Raw genomic sequence first — 15574 nt, forward strand, 5'->3', positions numbered from 1 at the left:
TGCCTGCATGTGTTTTTTCCCTTGTAGTCTGCCAAATTCACCTCTCTAACTTAAGTGCCTTAGTTCTTGATTTTAAATTCAGCTTCTCAATCCCTAATTGCTTTAGGGACTATCACATCCCTGGAGGAGTTCCTGGGCTAGCTACTTAGCCAAATTAAGACAAATATGAGCCAGAAATTGTTGAAAGAGAGGAAACATGATGCCCTTTCTTTTTAATTGCTCAATTTTGAGGATGAAACCTCACCAACTAATGACATTTATTGAACATACAATGGTTATACAGCAACAAGTGATATGGTATTCCATCCTCTACTGAGGAAAGTCTTTTCCAAATTATGATTCAATGGCATGCTCTTGTGCAAGTAATGTACTGTGATTAGTTTTCCTTGAAAGAACATGGGGCAAGGTCATGGAAAGACTGAACAGATATTTAGTCTCAAGGGATTCACAGAGAAAGCAGCAGAGTGCGTGGTGCATGTATTTATTGTAACTACAAGAAAGATTCAAGTTTTAGTGCAAAATCAGCACACTGCGCTAGAAATAAGCTTTACTTGAAATATCTAATGCTGTGTTATGGCATTATGGTTTTACCACTGACTTCAGTGGGAATAAGATAAGGCCTCTGCTGGTCAAACTGTACTCAGTTGCATACCGGAACAATTTGAAGACACATACAAAACTTTCTGTTCTGAAGTTTCCCTGCTTGTTTCTTATTTTTCCCTTATTTCCACATTTCACTTCCCTTTCCTTCCTCTACTCCCTCAATATCAATTTGCCTTTCACCTGCCTCTCTCTTCATTTCCCTCCACCATCATATCACAGACTGCTCTCCTTTTCCATGCTGATCTCACCTCCCTCAGTCCCCTATCCTGTTCCCTTAAGCCACAGAAAACAGAACCAAGAGCTAGAGGAAAAAGAAGGAAGCTGGGCCACCATCATTTTTCTCTCTCAGCTGTCCTAAGGCAAAAAGCAACATGACTTACAAAGTAGGCCTGGAGAGGACCTCAGGAGGTTATCTAGTACACCTCCCTAATCAGAGTAGGATCATCCTTGCCTAACCTATTCTTATAACTGCAACCCTTATCCACAACTATCAGACACAGTGCCCCAAGACATCAAGAACATCCTAACTTGCCACACGCAAAGCAGGAGGATGAAAGCACTGTCAATCTCTGGCCATTACGAGGACAGTATATAGTTTATTAAAATATACTTGAGAGATCCAAAAAACAGAACTATGTCCCTTGCTGGGGGTGGGGAGAAACACTCACTAAGCAATTGAGAAGAGCAGCAGTTTTGGTGGCTGGGGAAGTCACTGCCATTCAGTTTTAGGTAGCAGCATTACTGTAGAATAGAGAAAGCCTGGTGAGATAGATATTTTAGGATGCAGTACAACCATCCATTAAATATGATGTCTTCGAGATTCTTGAGCATCTGGACATCAAGGGCACATCCACACATGCAAGTGCTTGCAGCAGCTCAAATAGAAGTGGTGCAAATTCGAGCTGGGGCTTTTTGTTTCAGTGCATGTGCCTGGACATGCACTTTGTTGCGGAGCAAATTGTGCCACCTGGGGCAAAATAACCCTGCTTGGCTCCTCCCGGATCTGCAGCCAGGATGAGCTACAGCCCAGGGCCAGCACCTGTGCTGTCCCCAGCAGTATAAAAAGCTGCCTTGTCCTGGCCCCATCAGTCAAAAAGCTGTCCTGGCAAGTAGCTCAGGGCTACTCGCTCTCAGGAGCTTCTGAGGCCCAGCCAGCTGATATGAGGGGACACTACCCCGTGCCAGCTGGACTGCTGAAGCAGACCTGAGAGTTCCTTGCACCCTTTACCCACTGCAGCAGTCTGGCAGGGGGGGCTGCTGCCTGGCTGTGACCTGCTGCACATGTACCAGACCCAGATGGGGACTGCACAGCCAGTAGAGGCATCTGCCCCTCTGGTCCAGCTGCCAGTGGGCTGTGGTTGCACGGTTGGCCTCTGTGCGGCACTACTGCCATGTGTGGCCCCTGCCCAGCCATCGGGACAGCTATTGCCCGGAAGATGTTCTGGGTGTGGTGGCCTGCTTTGAACTGTCAAAGCATGTCCTCCTGGCCCCATTTGGCCAGGAAGTCAGCCACAGCCAGATGGGTCCAAGGTGCCTGCTCTGAGCAGGCAGGGTCCTGCCACTGGCCACCCTAGCAGGAATTCTGGTGTTCCCTATTGGAAAACTGAGAAATCCCTGATAAAGAAAATCCCAAAGTCATTCTGCAAAAAAACCCCCAAAAATCCATGTTCCTCCACAAGTAAAACAAAAGACCACTATAAAGATAGAGAGAGAGAGTGAGACAGAGACAGCGATCAGTTAGGCAATGATTTATTGCTATATCTACAGTGTCAAAGCAATGTGGAAGCCTACCAGTGCCTCTATCATAATAAAGTGAACTCTAAATACACATATTCATAAATTCATGAAACATAAATATATATTTTGCTGCCCTCCCACAGGGGCTACGGCTCCCTACACAGGGGCCAAATGGCCCCCACATGGGCTACCACCACCCCCTGCAAGGCCCACATGCACCACCCCAACCAACTATCCAGCAGCAGCAGTGACAATTCTATTCAGGCAGTGCTGATAGAGTCAATTGACTTCCTGGCTCATTATAATCTATTTGATTTCTGCTAATTGCCCTTCACTCCAGAGGCTTTAGCAACTCAGTCCTTTTTAACAGTCTTGTTATTCCACTAATTAATTTATACTTCAGCAATGTTGATATCTGTTACCATCTCCTAGTCTCTGCCCTCCTGTTTCATAGTCCTGCAGGCTGTTTTTAGCTCTTTTCAAAATCACAGAGCTGTCCTGTAGTCCCATCTTCAGCAGCAGCTACAGTTTTAACTTTGGGTGGAGTAGCCAAGAACTGCTGACAATTTGGCTGTGGTAGTGTTACAGTTGTAGCTTTTACCAAAGAAAGACAGGGAGAGTGAGTGAGTGATCTGAAAATTATGTTCAGTCTCTGCTCTATACAGCCATAACTCAGGAAAAAAAAACTTTTTCTCTTCATTCTGCCTTCCCAAAAAGGAGGTACATGTTATTTTTAGGGTATGTAGTATGCAAGAAAATCTGGTAAATACATTTTTCTCAGCCCTTTCTATTTTGTGGGGAGGTGGGATCAGATGGAGGATATGAAGAGGACAACCCATATCCTGTCACTGTAGACAAGTTTCTCTTACTGTTTTTCCTCCTCCCTTGGTTTCTCCTCTTTCTGAATGCATGGCCATTCTATTTCAACACCATGTCACTTCCTTGTACAGGCAAGAATAAAGAGATGGCAAATTCTACTTCTGCCATGCAGGTTATGATGTTTCATAATTCACATAACAGTTGAAAGATGGCATGCTTTTCTGGGCAGGAATTTCTTTTGTGAAGAGGTATCTCTGTGTTCTGTTAGGAAGCAAATTAGCTCAAACAAAGGCAGGAGTAGGGTCTCAGGTTTCAGGTATTAGATTGTGCTTCCTTCTTGTAAAATTACAATGTTTTCATTTTTAAAAGTGGCTAAAATGTGGCCTGATGAACGGTACCTGTGCTCAAAAGCTTGCAAATAACATTTTTTTTTTTTTGCAAATATCTAGTTGATCTAATAAAAGATATCACCTCTGCCATGAGTTTTGATTCCTTTTGCCTATAGACCAATATGGCTACAACCTTGATACTTGACTTCTGCCATTAACACTTTAGATGAGAATAGAGCGCTATCAATTTACATCAATTGAATATCGCCCTTTTAAGGGCCCCAAACTAGCTTTCTCTCCCAACTCATTAATCACCTCTCTCCCATCCTTTCTTATCCCAATGTTTCTGATTGTGGGTTTCTGAATCCCTCTGCCATTACCCATCACTGCCAAACTGTATTTTTCCCTTCATTCCACATCCTGACTTAAGGATGTATGAGACAATGAATACAGAGTTTTTAAAGTCCTACCGGCATTATGCTTTTATTCCTATTCAAAGGAAAATCTGATGGAAACAAAGATTTAGAGATGCAATTATAATAGCTATCAAAATTCTTTAAATGAGTTAAAATGGTCTCCCTGGCTACATATCTATCACTGGGTATACTCCATTGCTAGGATACACAAATTAAAGATTTATTCTCAACTTTTATGCAGCATTTTCTCAGCATCTGGAGTACCTATACAAGAGCAATGAGACTGCTCTGCTGCGCTGTAATTACAGCGCGTCAGAGCAGACTTGATTAATCGGGTCTGGTGGAGCACGGTAGTTACCATGCTCCAGCAGACTCCAGCATCTTGCGTATCGATGTCCACACGCTGAAAAACGGCAGTAGGGGCATTTTAACTAAAGCTTGAAAGTGCCCTGCCACCATTTTTCAGCACAGGGGTGCTGATACAAGAGATGCTCCAGGCGCTTTAATTAGAGCTTGTGTGGGCCGGGCCCCCATCCCGCCCTCGTCGCCATGCGCGGCAGTGATTCCGATCCCATTCTGGCCACCATGGGCAAGCCGGGGGCGAACCGGGGTCGTACCGGACCCGTCTTCAGTGCACGCGGGCTGTGGCCGGCAGCCCGGGCATGCGGGGTGGGAGAGAGCCGCGAAGCGGTTTAGCGCACGCGAGTTAGAATTAGTTACGGAGGCATAATGGTTGATTGAAAAGATTGTTTACTTACACCCAAAGATGGTATTGGTGTAGGCTGGACAAGCTTCCAGGCACAGCTCCTGCTTGAACCCTCGTTGGAGGACTCTGACAAATCGATTGCTCTCACAGAGTTTGCTAGGCTCCGCGGGTCCGGTTAAGTTGGGTTCAAAAAGTTTCCCCAGAGTTATTCAGGCTCCGCGGGTCTGATAAGTTTTCCCCGGAGTTTGCTAGGCTCCGCAGGGTCCGAAATTACAGGAAAGGGATACGTCTAGGATTGCGCTTGGCGACGGGGAGAGGCGAGAAGCGAAAGCTCCGTAGACTCGGTTCTATTGCCTCTTTTGCCTGCTTAGGGGAGACGCGTTGAGTCCGCGAGGGTCCGCAGCGCTTGGAGATCTTCACACAGAATCTCTCTCTCTTCCTCCCTCCTCTGGCTTGGGCGGAAACTACCCAAGCCTTTTGTATGGCTAGCAAGCCAATCGCTAGCTGCCACGTGTGCCTAAATTAGGAATCGGCCAATAACATGATGCGGATCCTAATACAAATGGCGAGAACTTCTTTGCAATGTGTATCACTACGGTGCAAGAAAGAGATGCACACTGCAAAGAAGCTGCAATCCGGAGGGAAATCCCCCGCTGCACCAGAGTTCTCTCTAGCAGCAGAGAACTCTACTGTGCAAAGAAAGCGACAAATTTGGCGGGAAATAATTTAGCGGTGCCGAAGCGCACACACAAACAAAAAATCACAACTTTGGGTTGTGACAGAGCTGTTCTCAGGACCACTCTAATTTAAGTGCCTCCTCTCCACTCCTGGAGCACATGTATAAATAATCCATGAGTCCAGCAAATAATTACTTTGACTGAAATGATGTTACTGTATATTTTGTGCTCAGTAACATTACACACACATGTATGCTTGCAACTAAATCAGTGCATCTAATAATGTAGAAAGAGCTGAATTTTTTTTGCTCTTCACAAATATCACAATCAGTATAGCTGTCCATATATTTCCTCCTTTTTTTTCCTCAATTGTTTTCATTTTACAAAACTACATAAATTCAGATTCTCTGCTGATGTAAATCAGTGCACCTCTGTTGAACTCAATGGAGCTGTGCCAGTTTTCATCAGCACAGAATTTGGTCATAAAAAGACTAAAAAAATTATGGAAGGGCCCAGAAGCTGGAAGTTCAGATGCAGTGATTGGGGTGCTACATATTCAGAAAACAATTAAAAAAGGCACAAAACTTGACATGCCAAGGTAGAACACTGGGAATGGACTAACTTGTGTTGGCCCTTGGCCATTGGTAATATCCTTCTGAGCTGCCAGCATGATGTAAGGTGATGTTTAATGTAGTAGCAGCAGTTTATTTATAGCTTTCACCAAAAGAATACAATAAAATGAACAATAGAAATTAAATACAATAGAATAGCAGCATTTATACTATTTATATTTTTTGCTAAAAACAGAGTAAAATGATCAATTCTACTATTTTATGCTAAATTAAAACAGAATATTGTGTATGATGATATAAACGAAGAAATAAACCAAAACAGCAGACAATAAAACTGAACAGGAAAATCCTATTTGATTTTGGCCCTTATTCTTTGTGCAAGTAACACAAATACACCTAAGGGGTATAGAAAAGGCTCTGAACTGTTAGAAGCCAGGTTGCTTTATTCATTAGCCCAGTATTTAAATGTTCCAATAATGGATCAATTTTCCTCTTATTTTTGAAATAACAAACAAGACCACACTTAGTGATTTAAACCATCTATCTCAGTTTTAATACAAGAAAATAGTCTGTCTGAATGTGGGGTTTGACACCACCTGCCTATGACAACTGCAGATCTCATTAGAGTGAATCTCAATCTAGTCGTGGTTTCTCATTTGTAGTTTTGCACAGCAGACAGGTAGGTTTCTAAGCCAAAGGAGCCTTTATTAATCTTATAAAAAGGGGACGTTCAAAATAGTATCACTGCTTGAACTGTATGTACTACACTATATGTATGCATGCTGGCATCTTTAATTGTTAAATGAATGTCCCATTTTAAATACAGGGGAATACTGGGTCAATGGTCCTCAGTATTTTTTCCAGGCTATTTGTCTGGTGGGTTTATTTGGCAAAGGAGGGGTTTCTGGAATGCATTTCTTAGGATATTTGGCATGTGTAAAAAATCTAATCTTCATCCAATAGCTTAGACTTCTTAATTGAGGTAAAGTGCTCACATTTATCAGTCTGATTTCAGAACACATGAACCCCTGCACTCTCTCCCACTGTAGAATTAGGTAGAGATAAAAGCCTACTTAAAAAGAAATTAAAAATCTTTTTGGTTCTTGGGTATACCATAAGGTCAGCAGTCCAAAATTCTGCTTCATACAATGAAACAGAATCTACCTTAAATCTATAGCCCTTTAGTGTTGCCAGAACTACTACTCTGCCCATCTTATTGTAAAAGAATAAAACTCTACCCAGCAATTATTTTTCTCTAGTGTTGGGATTATTTTGTTCTAGTGTTTAATATTTCAATGTGCTTATTCCAGCTCAGATATTTTGCTAAAATAGACTCCAGGGTATTTAAAGAAAAAGTCAACTCTAGTTTCTTTTGTGTGAAAACCAAGGTTATTTTTCGTTCCATTCACAAAAAACAATACCTTGGATTTGGCTGTGTTGATTTCCAAACTATCTGAGGCACAATCCTGAAAAAGCATCTAGTAACTTTCTGAGGCATATTTGGGATTGTGACACCTGTTAATGCATCATGTACATAAAGGAAGACAAATGTAGGGTCATTCAATACAATGGAGTGTGGAACTGATTCCCTGTCAGCACCTGTTTTAGGGCATTTAAGACATGTTTACTGAATGATATGTTATGGATGGAGAAAGAGCATCGCTCTGCACAACAACCTACAAATTCTCTCTTCACACAGGAAGTTTTCCTGAGGCCTCTTGAATCAACAGCAAGCACTTTGTACTATCAAAACAGTACACAGTTAGGCCAAGGACATGGACTCTACCATGCAGGTGAAGCAAGCTCCCCCTTTGAGAAAGAGACCTCCCCTATCTTATAATCTTGGATGGAGTTTTTATTTGCTTTACCATGTCTTTGCTTCAAAAATGCATGTTAATTGGTAAGGAAATGCGATTAACTTTATAATGATAGAAAGATCATGCTCCTGTTGATGAGGTGTCATCCTCCCCCCACCCCCACCCCTCACTTTATCTATATAATTTTTTTACTATGGTCTCTTTTATGCAGAACGAAAAGTGTCAACAGACATTCATGGGTGGTGAACACTGAATGGTGCTAATTAAAGGGGCTCTTTTCATGTTTGCCTTTTAACTATAATTAATTTTTTTAAATTTGAACTTATGACAGTGAATGTAGAGTGTGGTTATCAGAGATGATATGCCAAAGAGAATTATGGCACCTTCCCAGAAGGTGAAGAATAATGACTGTAGCAAACTTATGAATTACACGGGAGATAGGTAGTTACTTAGCTAACAGTGAGGACCAGCTTAAAAAGCTCCTGGAGGCAAACACTTGTTATCAGCATAATTATGTGAAAAATAAGCTGCAGCCTGTGCAGTGAGTGAACGTGATAGATGGGACTTTCAGATATTTTTCTCTTCATCATTCATAATTTACTCAAGCATGATCCCACTCATGATCAATATTAAAGCTCCCAGTAATGGTGACAGTGCAGAGCTGAAAATGCAGAGCATAACACTTTGCAAGGAATTAAACAATCAGACCCACTATTTTATCAAGTTTAAATTCCCAGCTCATTAAGGTATACAGGTATGGAAGGTCACCATTAGCTTTTTGATGTGCATTTGTTTACGCCTTACCTGTGTTATGATCCTCCCTTGCTGGGTAATCAATTCAAATTCCTGCTACATCCCCCATGTTTATTTAAATGAAGGATAAGAAGGCTCTTTTGTACAATGCTTGCATAAAAACCACACACAAATTTTTCAACTAAGTGTTCAACTGATCGTTACTGTCAAGTAGAAAAAAGCACAAATTGGGAAAGAAGGAAGGACAGAGTAAATGCCTTCAATCACCCTCATATATAGGACTTCTTTCCTTTTCACATTTTAGTTAAAATTATCTCACAATCTCAGGTAATTTGTATGGTCTGTTTTTTGACAAGTACCTTTTGGACTATGCAGCATACAGTTTTTGCTGTCAAACTTGCCAAGAATGCTTTTACTCATGCCCAAATTGTTAGCCACGCAAGGAAGTCTACATTGTAAACCCCCTTGCTTTGTTTAGTTATTAAATCCAGCAGTTGCATAAGAAAATGCAGTGACTTTGATAACTTAAGTCTTTGGCATATACTGAATAATGAACATGCATTAGGGACTATAAGAAAATCCTTTAATGAAAGGCTTTCACTTTTTTTTTACTACCATTCTGTGAGGAAAATGGAAGTACAGGGTTGAAACATTTCAAATCTGATGGAATAAAATAGTAAATACAGCAACTGAAATAAGAAAATATTGCTTTAAATATATATAGAAAGCCTCCAAAAATACTGTTCAGTCATATGGGGGGCACAGTTAAAAAAGATCAATAATATAAACTAATGCCAACAATTCCTGGTAAATGTAGCTCTAATTCTTTCCTCTTGTTGCTTATCCCTTTCCAAAATGAATAAATAAGCTTTCTTGTCAAAGCACTAATTAATACACCAGTGATTCTCAACATTATGGCACAAATAATGTTCCAATTTTCTATAAAATGGCTAATAAACAGCCTAAGGAGGTACTGTAGCTGGAAAAAACATTGACAGTTACAATATGGTTCCTCCTACACAGTGCACTAAGAGCAGCAGCAATATATGAGATCATTAGTCATACTAACCTGTGGTGTCATTCCATGGCAGATATACATGATTGGAATATTTTCTGTGTCTGGCCCCTGATCAAGGCACAAATCACTTTTTAGGGAATTCTGCAGCTGCAATACATACAGAGAAAAGGAAAACAAATGTGTGTTATACTAGAAGACCAAGAATTATATTCAATCATATCCCCCTCCCTTTTTTTTTTTTTTTTAATAAAATCATAATCACCAGAGTGTGGACAATGGGCATATTGAAGGCACTCATCTAAGTGAGGTTAAGAATGCATTTGAAAAAAATGCAGCTGGCCAAGTTCTTCCTTTATCCATGAGAATCCCCCTGATTTCAGTAGCACTGCATTGGGTCCTATTCAACTCTTCCAGGGCCAAATCTTCAAAAGGCATTCACAACTGGCATACTTGCACGTAACCCTTAGCTGATCCACATAAATTCAGCCAGTAATGTGAGTTAAGGCGCACGGGGGGAAAAATTCCTCTCCTTTCTTGCCTTTAAAATACATGTTACACCTTGAATATTAATTCTTTCTTTAGAAAATAAACTGCAAAATATAATGAAAAAAGAAGAGCTTTCTGATATTTCTTCTATTCACTTTAGATGATTGTCCTGGTGCCAATTAAACATGACCATAAGGTGTCCTCCACTATTTACATTTTCATAGTAAGATCTGTCAAATGATAAGTTCAGAAGAACACAATCCATGCAAGCACAAAGAACAAAAGGATTCCTTGAACAATTTATCTAAGCTTCTGAATGAGCTTCCCTTCTCAAAAACGATAAAAGGCTTTGTTGGGTGCCTCACTGGAAATATAGACAATTTACATTCTGAAGAACTTCTGAGAACCTTCATCTTCTGAGATAGAGACTAAAACAAGTGACCGAGCAACAATGTAGGTGGCCTAGAGTTATCTTCTGTGTTACATGCATGGGAAGCAGAGAGGGCTATACTTTCTTGAAATAATGTATTTCTTACAGTGTGAAGCAAAGAAAGTTTATGTTTTTAATTATTGTTCTTAAAGACATTGGGTCAAATTGGTTCATTTAATGACATTTCCCTAGTGTCACGTGATGTAGTACTGTTTCCATAAGAGGGACAGGTCAAAAGGTACACATTATTTTTATTTCTACTGCAGTTACATTCAGCGACCCCAACCAAGTTGAGAGCTCTATTGTGTTAGACATTGAACTTACACTGTGAGAGAGTCCTTGCCCAAGGAAAGCTTGATATAGAAATAGTGAGAGAAAGAAAGTATTCTTATTCCCATGTTACAAATGGGGAACCAAGAGACAGAGAGGAATTTGCCAAGGTCACACAGGAAATTGGTGACCAAACTGGGAATTAAACATTAAATTATTCTTTTTAGTCAGGTAGTTTAGCCAAAAAAATCTTTCTTCTCATTGAAACTGCTGGATACCTGGTGCCAGTTTGATCCATCCATACTACTCTTCCTTCTACCTTTCTGTTGATTGCTCAAGCTTGTTCCTATCTGCATTATGCTTGTTATATCACTTAAATGAATAAATGTCTGCTGTCTTCCTGACTGACCTTACTCCTTCCTTCCTTATTTCTTCTACAGGTCTTCTTCCATCTTTAGTGCCAGTGCATATCTAAACCATGTGAAACATTTCAATTAGTCCACCCACTGCTGCCCCAGTGTACACTGGTGGCATTATGAAATCACACTGACTCTGTAAATTGTGGGATAGGGTACCCTGTGGATAGTTCAAATAAAATGGTTTAGCATAACATTAGTGTTGCTACAAGGCATAAAACTGAAATCTGTGTAGCTGGCACGTGTACACATGGTCAGGTGTACTTAATCCTGTTCTATCACAGATGGCTCACTTCTTAGCTCAAGTACTGCATATGGGTCTGTCTATACTGTGGACTGTGATATAGATTAGATTCTCATGCTAGCGTTAAGCTAGCTCAGGTCCCAGAAACACTGTAGCCATAGTAACATGGAGTTCAACACCAGCTGTGAAACCTAGCCAAGAAGCAGGGCAAGCTAAACCACACTGAGCTCTGTTATAGTCTTAGCTAGGCTGTTACCAGTATTTGAAACAGCTCAGCTTTAAAGATAATTCAGATATCTCTACATCAAACTTCACAATGCAGCACAGAAATACTTGGGGTTACAATGTCGCACCATGGCATGATAGTATCTGAGTCTGTAGCTGACCAATTAATGAAATACGTGTGGATTCCAATTTCCTGTTATAATAAAAGCAGCATTTTTGTACTGGAAAAAAAATCTCCATCCACAAAAACAAAGAAAATAAGATCTGTCTGATTAGTGCTGGGCTCATTCTGATCTTCAAAACTGGAGCTAGCAGCTGATTTGCATTTTCCACCACCTATTTAACCTTTCCTCCGCTATAAGCTTAGGAAATAAGTGAAAGAGAAGAAATGAAGAAAAGACTGAGATGAAGAGAGGCTTGAGTGCTGGCTTCAGTCCATTGCCAAGACAACTGTGCCCCGGTTTCAATTAGAGTTCTAAGTGCTTTCATAAGATAAACAGTAAGTTATGTCAATGATAACCCCTAGGTGCAGACATGCCTATTTGAGAATGGAAATACAACATTTGGCTATTGTATTAAGGAGCTTGCATTTGCAAAACGAAGCACACACAAACCAAATACTTTCCAGCTGACAGCTTTACAGCTTCTAATAAAGTATATGCAACACTTTAATGAAATACCTTAGAAGAACAACAGGAAAGGAAATAATATACAGGAATGTATTCGCATGAACTACTGTAGCACAGCAGTTTATCAAATAAGCAGCCAGTCCATCAATTTAACTAGTGATTCCTAGATTGGCCTGGTTCTTTTATCTGGAACCATACATTATTGAAAAAAATATTTTCACTATTTTACTTTTATTTAACAATCAAGATAAAGAGGATCCTTACCACCCCATAGGCGATGATGTCCGAGTACATCCTCATTTCCGGATACACAGTAACAAGATACCACCTAAAGGTCTTGCATTGGAGCTTTTTCCTCAGGGCCTTCCTCTCAGAAATATCACCAATGTCAATTCCAGAATCCTACATATATAAAGGGTCAGAAAAACAGTAACATAAAAGAAATTCTTCCAGTATAAAACTGTTCACACATGTAAAACCAAACTTTGCCTGCTTCTGGGTGCACGGTCAAGAAGAATCATAACAAAAAACAATGGCATCTCTCCTTGATTAACAACCTTGCTATAAAGTGGTTCTGTTGTCAACAGACATTTAAACAAGTGCTCCATTTAAAAGGATGCATACCACTGTAGTATAAATACAGCTCAGAGTTTGATGGCCTGATTCAAAGCTCATTGTGGTCAGTACAAAAACTCCCATTTAAGTCAATGGGTTTTAGATACAGCTCTTAATGAATGTAGCCGTGATTCCCTAGTCCTCTCTAATTTCCAGGCAGTTTCTAAATCCAAAAATAATTGGCATCAGGTAGTATGTTGCCATGGAAACAATCTTATTGTTGGTGTTCAATTGTGGCCTTTTCATTAACGTATTCCATTTTTCTAGCCATTTTTGTAGTCCAGCTGTGTTGTTCCATTGGGAAGGTTAGGTGTCCTGATCACCTTTCTGAAATATCAATCAACCCATTTGATATGATCATGACAACTTTAGTCAATATTGCAAAACCTTTCCCTCCCCTTTTTTATTATCTTCTGCTTTTTTGGCTAGCCTCAGTTGGTATGACAGTGTTATGGAGTTTGTGAAACATGAGTTTCATAAAGACTCTGAACCAGAGATCAATAATTTATTCCATTAAAATCATGCAGCAGAAATTTTTAGAGAGGGATCTAAATGCAAATCTATAGCTGCTATCTGACAGAAAGAAAAATGAGACATTTTACTGTAAATTATGTTCTTGCACATACCTCAATATAATAGAACCAAACATAGTATAAATAATCTTCACAGGGAAATCTTACAATCTATTTGGTTAATCAGGAAGCCTTGGCTGAATCATAAATGCTCAAAGAGTCTTTGTCATCCACTGAGAACAGAACTTCAAAATAACACTGGAAATAATGATTTTTCCCCCCCACTGGATAGCTTTATAAAAGCCTAGTTTTATGAGCTGAATCACAAACTGCATTTTGTACCATGCATTGTGTAATTAGCAGTATTCTGAAGCAAGTGTGTTTTATAATGAAGGCATTTCCTGACTCTCACTAAAGTAAATTTGGCTTTCTATTAGAAAGGTGTATTAACAAAATATTTTGGACCTATTGAAGGCTTGCCATAAACTGTTCCAACTTGAGCTGTCTCTAACAGAAATCATTTTTCCTTATGGAAATCTGTCATAAAAATTACAAATGTATCGCTCTTCTCAGAAAGGAAAAGCAAGTGGCCAGAGCCCCTTGGAGCCCCACCTCAAGCATTCAATAATTACAAGTCAACCTGAAGCTGATCAACAAAAATCTCCTGTACACAGTGGTTTACTGCATGGGATAGCATGTAGAACTTCCATTTGAATGTTTCTTGGACCTCCAAAACTATGGGAGATCTCACCAGCCTATTTTCTCACTGTCAGATCACAACACTCCACTGAACACGTTTCCCTTCCTGACCTGTGTCTTTATGTATACCTGCTATCCCTGTGGCCTCTGATGATCTAGCCATTAACCTCATTATATTATAATAAGCCTCAGCTGCTCCTCTTCTGGGCTCCACGGCATAACCATTCCTTTTCCATGAGAACTAGCATACTAGCCCCTTCTGCTTTTCAGATTGCATTGTATGTGAGTACTCAATGGGACCAGGTACCAACAAACATGCAACTGGATCTTGATAAGCAACTAGAAAGGAAATGCACTCACATGTAACACCTAGCTTGGGTATAGGAAAGACCAGCTTGTGTGTAGCCATTGTATGTAGCTTGTGTGTAGGCAAAAGGTAAATTAAAGTCCTGCCACTTAGGCAATGGTGGGGTACATTTTCTCATTTGACCCCAAGAATATGCTTTGAATTTAACATGGAGGCAACCATTTACATCTGTAGGAGACATTCTGTTTCTGTCCTCATTCTTCATCTCTGATGAGAGTCCCTGCCAAGATGCCAGCTAGTGCCAACTGCTGTTGTGTCCTGTGCACGTTGAGGTCTGTCTGCTAAAAGCTGAAGGAATGGCAACTGGTTTTACATATAGGTGTTTCCATTTAAAGATTATAATTAAATAATGCTTGCTAAATATATTCACTCCTGCTACATTATACAAAATAGTTTACAGAAGAAACCTGTGGCAGCACTTCAAATAACTATTGGTAAGTGTAGAAATTTAGTACCATCTACTGTGTAGCACATGGGTGGAACTGACAATTGTCCACTGCTGACTGTTAACAAGCAACCTAGATCACAAAATCATTCTGTGATCCTATCATCCTATGAATTACCTTATCTCTGAAGCCCCTCCTTCTCTTATTGAGCCTCTGATGCTCTGAAATCATTGGACACATTTGACTGAGGAGCATTCTGCAGCTCTGAGAACTAGTCCATGGAAAAAGAGGTACTACTAAACACTTGCCCATGTTGGAGCAGTTCAACCCCTCACTGTTTCAAGTGGACAAGTTTCAACTCCACTATATGGGTTCCAGGCCTCTTCTTTTGCACCAATATTGCATCAGCCTCCAGGTAATATAATTATAGTTGCAGTCCATTTTAAAAACAATATCTGAGCAGGCCATTTATCTTTTTGCCACATACTACTTTGTGTGTCTCCCTCATCCCATTTTACCCCTTTCAGAGACTTTCTTTGGCTTGAAAATTGCCACTATTTTATATTTCACCCCGATAGAAGATTTAGGCTAAGGAAAGGTGCACTGGAACTAATGCTACTCAGTCAGATACAGAAACTTGGCCATCAGCTTTACTACCCAACTATAGCAGTCAATTCAAGTCGCTTCATTAAGGTAGACATTCATTCTCTTTACTTGCACTTTTTATGTACAAACATCAGACTGCATTTCTCCTTCCCATTTGATATTTAATACAGAATGGAAAACTCCCATTCTAATGACGGTGGTTTTCTTTACTGACTGATTTGGTCATGGAGCATGTACATATG

The 15574-nt window shown here is 40.2% G+C and overlaps 1 protein-coding gene across 6 annotated transcripts in view; it reads right to left on the bottom strand.

Annotated features, from left to right (window-relative positions):
- The window catches only part of GALNT18 (polypeptide N-acetylgalactosaminyltransferase 18), a 546174-nt gene that overhangs the window by 154731 nt on the left and 375869 nt on the right, over positions 1-15574 (bottom strand). For all 6 annotated transcript variants that reach the window (XM_059722681.1, XM_059722676.1, XM_059722677.1 and 3 more), the window contains 2 exons: positions 12412-12549; positions 9499-9594 (listed from right to left, as the gene is read on the bottom strand). In XM_059722681.1, the coding sequence (XP_059578664.1) occupies positions 9499-9594; positions 12412-12549 (234 nt within the window). The remainder of the gene's footprint in view (positions 1-9498; positions 9595-12411; positions 12550-15574) is intronic.

Source organism: Alligator mississippiensis, chromosome 2 (assembly GCF_030867095.1).
Source record: "Alligator mississippiensis isolate rAllMis1 chromosome 2, rAllMis1, whole genome shotgun sequence".
Lineage (NCBI taxonomy): Eukaryota > Metazoa > Chordata > Crocodylia > Alligatoridae > Alligator > Alligator mississippiensis.